At 44.6% G+C, this 7,642-nt stretch overlaps 1 protein-coding gene across 3 annotated transcripts in view; it reads left to right on the top strand.

Moving 5' to 3' along the window:
* Positions 1-4,309: 4,309 nt before the first annotated feature.
* CDK11B (cyclin dependent kinase 11B) overlaps positions 4,310-7,642 on the top strand; it is a 13,652-nt gene continuing 10,319 nt past the window's right edge. For 2 of the 3 annotated variants that reach the window (XM_007448934.1, XM_007448933.1), the window contains exons 1-4: positions 4,310-4,420; positions 5,225-5,340; positions 6,328-6,425; positions 7,244-7,382. In XM_007448934.1, coding sequence (XP_007448996.1) covers positions 4,310-4,420; positions 5,225-5,340; positions 6,328-6,425; positions 7,244-7,382 — 464 coding nt within the window. Of the gene's footprint in view, positions 4,421-5,224; positions 5,341-6,327; positions 6,456-7,243; positions 7,383-7,642 lie in introns of all 3 variants that reach the window. The other variant, XM_007448932.1, reaches the window with a different exon arrangement.

Below are 7,642 nucleotides of genomic sequence, written 5' to 3'. Positions count from 1 at the left end.
TAAACTCTCGGATCCCGGCGGGCCTCGAGCGCGTGGGCCGGGGCGGGCGACACTCCCCGCCACCTCGGCCATCTCGCCCGGCGCGGAACTCGGGGTGGAGGAGGCGGCGGGCCCAGGAGCTCCCCGAGCCAACTTCTGCCGGGCCGAACCACGGGCTAGCGCAACTGAACCCCAAGAACCGGGAACCCGCGGCCTGGTCTGCGAGCGCGCCCTCGGAGCAACCACCCAGGCCTCCCCGTATCCCGTGCTGGGGCTGCAGCCGTCCGATGGGCCAGTGGCCCACGCAGCCCAGGTCGTCTTTCTTTTTTTTTTTTTTTTAATTCATTTTATTTATTTATTAATTTATTTTTGGCTGTATTGGGCCTTCGTTGCTGCGCGCGGGCTTTTCTCTAGTTTCGGCGAGCGGTGCGCGATCTTCTCCCTGCGGTGGCTTCTCTTGTTGCGGAGCAGGGTCTCTAGGCGCGCGGGCTTCAGTAGTTGCAGCACACGGGCTCAGTAGTTGTAGCTCGCGGCCTCAGTAGTTGTGGGGCACGGGCTTAATTGCTCCGCGGCATGTGGGATCTTCCCGGACCAGGGCCCGAACCCGTGTCCCCTGCATTGGCAGGCGGATTCTTAACCACTGCGCCATCAGGGAAGCCCCCAGGTCGTCTTTCTAATAAATCCTCCTGATGGCAGAAACAGTGCTTGGTGAGTGCCAGGTACTGAGCTATGAGCTTTACCTGGGTGATCTCATTTAATCCCCAGTGATACTGTCATATAGGTGGTTTTCTTACCGTTTACAGAATGGTAAGCTGAGATGAAGTAACTAGCCCTGGACAGCACAGGAATGACAGCAAAGAGATTGGAATCCAAGTGGTCATTTTCCAGAGCCCATCACTTTTTTTTTTAATCTTTCTTGCTAGTTTTTCAGTTTTTCTAAAATCAGCAAAGTGGTTTAGTCATACATGTATATACGTTCTTTTTTAATCTTCTTTTCTATTACGGGTTTATCACAGGAAATTGTATATATAATGCCCTGTGCTCTACAGTAGGACCTTGTTGTTTATCCGTCCTGTGTATAATAGTTTGCTTCTGCTGACCCCAAACTCCCAGTCCTTCCCTCCCCCGCCCCGCACAGTCACAAGTCTGTTTTCTATGCCTGTGACTCTGTTTCTGTTCGTATTTTTTTTTTGTTTTTTTTTTTTTTTTTTTTTTTTTTTTTTTGGCCACGCGTGACTTCTGGGATCTTAGTTCCCTGACCAGGGATCGAACCCAGGCCCCAGCAGTGAAAGCACAGAGTCTTAACGACTGGACCGCCAGGGAAGTCCCATTTGTGTCATATTTTAGATGCCACATATAGGTGATATCACACGTATTTGTCTTTCTTTTTCTGACTTAGTTTACTTAGTATGACAATCTCTAGGTCCATCCAAGTTGCTGCCAATGGCATTATTTCATTCTTTTTTTAAAATTTTAATAATACATTTTATTTAACCCAATATTTCTAAAATACTACTATTTCACCATGTAATAATCAGTGTAAAACTATTAATGAGGTATTTTACATTTTTTTACACAAAGTCTTTGAAATCCAGTGTGTATTTTATACTTAAAGCGCAGCTTAATTCAGACTGGCCACAGTTGAAGTGCTCAATAGCTACATGTGGCTAGTGGCTACCATTCTGGACAGCAGTTAATTTAAGGTGTGAGTTCTATACACAGTTATAATGTCAGACAAGTAGAGGTGTTTCCAACTGTACCCATGGACAAATTGATAGTGAATTCATGTTTGGAATATTAATTGTATAGCATGTGGACATGGAAAATTTATTCTTGAATTATGAATGAGTGGTTTAAGTGAACCCGATTATTGCATATTATTACATGCAGCTACTGAAATAGGCACTTCCACATATTACCACATTTAATCCTTTCAAAAAACACCTGGTAGGGCTTCCCTGGTGGCGCAGTGGTTGAGAGTCCGCCTGCCGATGCAGGGGACACGGGTTCGTGCCCCGGTCCGGGAGGATCCCACATGCCGCGGAGCGGCTGGGCCCGTGAGCCATGGCCGCTGAGCCTGCGTGTCCGGAACCTGTGCTCCGCAACGGGAGAGGCCACAACAGTGAGAGGCCCGCGTACAGCAAGAAAAAAAAACAAAAAAAAAACACCTGGTAAAGGATGGTTATCGAGATTGAAGCAGTAGGCCTGTGCCCAGTATCCACTTCAGCCTTCTTCTAGTTTGCCTTTTTCTGAAAGGCAGAGAGTGGAACGCTGAATACTGTGTTTCCCAGACTCCCGTGAAACTAGGGTTCTCACTGTGATTTACATTCAGCCATTCAGATACACATCCGTGAGATTTGAAGGCTAGAAGTGAGGCAGAGACTGCATTTGGGGGGGGTGCATTTTTGCCATTTCTACAGGCGCAGGAACCGATTTTTTGGCAGCAGAATTAAAGATACATGCCATTGTCCAGTCTCTACCTGTGGATATTGAAAAGCAGGGTCCTGGGCATCCATGTTGCTGCGGCAGATCAGAGCAAATACAGCATGGCCCTGGAGTCAGTGGCAGTAGTGGCAGTGTCTTTCTAATTAAGTGGACTTTTGAAAGTTGTGGTTTCCCAAAGATAGCCATAAATTCTGTGCATCCTAGAACATTCTGCATCCTAATGGGGTCCTCTGGTGGTCTTTGAGCAGTTGTCTTCCGGTTCCAGTCCCATCCTTCCAACTCTGGGGTGCTGGAGCTGGGGCTGCTCACTGCGTCTCCACTTTGCCATCTGGCACCCGCATAGGTTCCACCAATAGGAGGTAATAGAGGCTTGTCTTGGGTGTCCACAAGATGAGTAGATCTCCACACCTGCCCACCAGGATCTGGAAAGTTTATATAGAGGCCTTAACGGGTTCATTCGCATATGTAGTGCAAATGGTCTCAGTAACACATTGCTCTCTCCAGGCAGCATCCTTGAAAATGTATTTCATTCTTTTTTTATGGCTGAGTAATAGTCCATTGTATATACGTACCACATCTTTATCCATTCATCTGTCAGTGGATATTTAGGTTGCTTCCATATCTTGGCTATTGTAAATAGTGCTGCTATGAACATGGGGGAGGAGGTGTGTGTATCCTTTTTAATTATAGTTTTGCCTGGATATATGCCCAGGAGTGGGATTGCTGGATCATATGGTAGTTCTATTTTTAGTTTTCTGAGGAACCTCCATACTGTTCTTCGTAGTGGCTGAGCCAACTTACATTCTTACTAACAGTGTAGGACGTTTCCCTTTTTTCCACACCCTCTCTAGCATTTGTTATTGATGGCCATTCTGATGGGTGTGAGGTGGTACCTTGTTGTAGTTTTGATTTGCATTTCTCTAATAATTATCGATGTTGAGCACCTTTACATGTGCCTATTGGCCATTTGTTTTCTTCTTTGGAGTAACGTCTATTTAGGTCTTCTGTCCTTTTTGTTTGTTTGTTTGTTTTTTTGCGGTACGCGGGCCTCTCACTTTTCTGGCCTCTCCCATTGCGGAGCGCAGGCTCCGGACGCACAGGCTCAGCGGCCATGGCTCACGGGCCCAGCCGCTCCGCGGCATGTGGGATCTTCCCGGACAGGGGCGCGAACCCATGTCCCCTGCATCGGCAGGCGGACTCTCAACCACTGCACCACCAGGGAAGCCCTTCTGTCCTTTTTTCAATTGGGTTGTTTGGTTTTTTGTTGTTGAGTTGTATGAGCTGTTTGTATATTTTGCGAATTAAGCCCTGTCAGTCACATCGTTTGCAAATGTTTTCAGCCAGTCCGTAGGTTGTCTTTTCGTTTTGTTTATGGTTTCCTTTGCTGTGTAAAAGCTTGTAAGTTTGATTAGGTTCTATTTGTTTATTTTTGCTTTATTTCTGTTGCCTTGGGAGACTGACCTAAGAAAACACTGGTGCCATTTATGTCAGAGAATGTTTTGCCTGCGATCTCTTCTAGGAGTTTTAGAGTGTCATGTCTTCTGTATAAGTCTTTAAGCCATTTTGAGTTTATTTTTGTGTATGGTGTGAGGGTGTGTGCTAACTTCATTGATTTACATGCAGCTGCCCAGCTTTCCCAGCACTGCTTGCTGAAGAGACAGTCTTTTTCCTATTGTATATTCTTGCCTCTTTTGTCGAAGATTAATTGACCATAGGTGTGTGGGTTTATTTTTGGCAGAGCCCATCCCTCTTAACAAAGATTTGTACTGAAGCGCTCAAAAGTGGCAAGGCACAAGTGTTCAGAAACACCATAGCATCAAACCACAGTTTGCTGTGTCCTGACACAGTTTGAATTCTTTGTCTTTTTTGCAGTGTTTTAACTCAAATGGGTGATGAAAAGGACTCTTGGAAAGTGAAAACTTTAGATGAAATTCTTCAGGAAAAGAAACGACGGAAGGAACAAGAGGAGAAAGCAGAGATAAAACGCTTAAAAAATGTAAGCCATGTTTTTTAAGTATGTTTTCTTTAAAGGAGACTTAATCTCTTTGCCCTCATTTTTCCATTAGAACAACGCTTCTTTGGTGAAGTTCTTTTGTACATTCCACATGTCGCAGGTGAGCCTGAAATCTATTCTAAAAATTAACAGAAACATTCAGATACTCAGTTTACATCGACAGCAGATCGATAACATACTAAAGCTGCATATAGATGACCACAGCTACATGGAAAATAAAGTATTTTGAACCTAAAATCACTAGTGCGGTTGGGCTTATTTTTCTCACTTCATCATTATATTTATGACACCATTTCCAAGTATTTTTAGTATAGCAAGAAGCTGCCTTGAAATTAGTATTATTGTTTTACACCTTCTTGGTTTGCCTAATAACATAGAAAAACTTTAGTAATTTGATAAAAGGGGCATTGAAAGAAATTCCTCTTCTGATAAGTTTAGCAGCAGACCTTTCTTACATATTTATGAGTACTTTTTGAGATACTGTAAAGTATTTGGTGTATAAAATATGCTTTAAGGCTCAGTTCTGGCTAATATAAACAGCTAACATACTTGTCACAGAGTCTAATGTCCCCTGTCATATATGCTGGTGTTAAATTTCTGAGGTTCTGGGTTACAGAGTTATACGAAATTCTGATGTCACGGGATTTGAATGAAAGTAGTTTATATTTTATAACATTGGTCCACTCAAAGTGTGTATGAAAGTTTGTTTTCGGTTAGTGGCAAGGTTTGAGTATTATGAAAAATAGGCTTATCTGTAAGGAAAATTGCTTTCTCCTTGCTTCTTAGTCTGATGACCGGGATTCCAAGCGGGATTCCCTGGAGGAGGGGGAGCTGAGGGACCACCGCATGGAGATAACGATAAGGAACTCACCGTATAGAAGAGAGGGCTCCATGGAGGACAGGTGAGAGGGCCGTGGAGCTGGAGGAGCCCAGTGGCTACAGGTGCGCTCCCCTGAGGAGGCAGGCTGAGCCCATGACAGGGCCGTGGTCCTGGCTGGCCCTTCTCAGTGTTATTTTGGAAGTTTGAGGTCATGACCTGAGGTTTACCTCTAGACTGAAATGACTCTTGTGTGGTGTCAGTTACCAGCTCTCCCCTCTTCTTAGGAAAAGCCTGAGCGTGTGTTCCTTTCTTTGTGATCATTCTGCAGTGAAGTGAACACCATTCACATGGTACATTTAAAGAATTCTGCTGTATGTTTGTGATGATTTCTATAATTACTGTCTAAAATTATCTACAAATAAACCAAAGTAGCTGCTGAAAGATACTTGGAGCGAGGCCTTGAAGCAGAAACGGTCCTACCGAGGTCTGTATGTTCTGACGTTTCTTCCCGTGCTGTGCTTTCTCCTCACTTGTTTTCTTCTCATGTCCATCATCAAGCAGTTAAAAACAACATAACCAGAAATTAAGGCAAAAAGGCATAGGGTGTGAATTCTTCCAAGATTTTGGTTATATAATCAGTTGAAAATATTGTCAAATGACCTTTTGAGATCATTAAGTTTGATTAAAATTGTGGGACCTTTTTTAACAAGTTTATTTTGGTGTAAATGACAGACTGCACAGATTTCAGGTGTGTGGTTTGATACGTTGTTATATACCTGTAAACTATCCCCACGACCAAGATCATGAATACCCTAAAGGTTCCTCAGAGAGGCCTTTCTGTTCCGTGTTTCACATTGATTCCCCACTTAACACTTTCCATCTGAATCTGTATTTAATATACAGTTTGGGCTTAGGTTTCATAATGAACATCATCTTTTAGCTGGTGGTTGAGGTTCACCTGTCTGTTCTGAACCCGTCATCTCTCTGGGTTGAAGACACTCCACGATACCCCAGTGCTCCTCACATTACTTTCTCAGGCGTGATGTAATGCTGTGGTGTCTTATTTCAGAGGAGAGGAAGATGATTCTTTGGCTATCAAACCACCCCAGCAAATGTCTCGGAAAGAAAAAGCTCATCACAGGAAAGACGAAAAGAGAAAAGAGAAACGTAGGCACCGTAGTCATTCCGCAGAAGGGGGTACAGAGCATTTGTTTTCTTTTGTATTGTGTTCAGATGCGGTCTCGTTCCTATTTCATGATCTGCCTTCTCCAAAGCACAGTTGAAAGCGAAGAGAATAAAATTTTAGCTAACAACATAAATTTATTGTAGATCATTCTGAATAGATACATTGTTTTCCTTCTGTGTTTTCTTCTGTGTGTTTCCCCCTCATTGCATTGTTCTGGGGTAGTTTGTCTACCTACAGAATTGTCTCAATTCAACGAGGGAAAACACAGTCTTCAATGCTAAATTGCTTTAACTAAGAAACAGATGCTTGATAAAACTGAAATAATGGGTTTTATCTCATACCAGTATTAAAGAGCTTCTTAGGGGTGTTGGGAAAACTGGGCCTGGGGCCTGATATAAATCTCATTGTTAAACTCAGTTGCCTAACGTGGTGTATAACGTGATGTAGAAACTAAAAGGAGATAAGCTTTGTCCTGTATCCTTTACAAGTGGTGATTTCTTTTTAAATCGTGAAACTAATACAGTCTAATCACAGTTTATTTAATACAGAAAATTACAAAGAAAGATGGAGATCACAGTTCTATTCAGTGATAATCACATTATTTTTGTTTTTTTCTTAACTGGAGGCTTACTGCATAGAGTTTTATATTTTCATCCTCTTTTTTTTTTTTTTTAACAGAAAGTCATGATCGTTTCTCCAAGTCAATGATTAGATATGTTTTCTTTTCTTCACTGGGTATTCTCAAGTTGAGCTTCTGGAGGTCACGTTTCTTGGTGTGACACATCCCGTTTGCCCCTAGGGAAGCACGCCCGGGGGAAGGAGAAGGAGAGAGAGCACGAGCGCCGCAAACGGCACCGAGAGGAGCAGGACAAGGCCCGGCGGGAGTGGGAGCGACAGAAGCGCAGGGAGCTGGCGCGGGAGCACTCCCGGAGGGAGAGGTGAGGCCAGCGGCCCCGGCGGGCGGTGCCTCCGCGCCCGCCTGTGACACAGGCCTGCAGGGAGGGGTGCTGCTGGACGGAGCCGGGAGTCCAAGAGTCCAAGAGGAATCAAGAGGCGAGGAGCGGAGGTTTGGGCCGGACATACAGCCGTAGGGGAAGGAGAGGGAGGAGGGAGGGGTGGCGGGTGGCTGGAGGAGGGGAGCGGCTGTCCAGGGCCGGGGGGGGGCATTCTGGGGGCGGCCCGCCCCCCCACGCGGGGC

This window comes from Lipotes vexillifer, unplaced genomic scaffold (assembly GCF_000442215.2).
Source record: "Lipotes vexillifer unplaced genomic scaffold, Lipotes_vexillifer_v1.1 scaffold835, whole genome shotgun sequence".
Lineage (NCBI taxonomy): Eukaryota > Metazoa > Chordata > Mammalia > Artiodactyla > Lipotidae > Lipotes > Lipotes vexillifer.
This window is presented reverse-complemented; position numbering and strand designations above follow the sequence as displayed.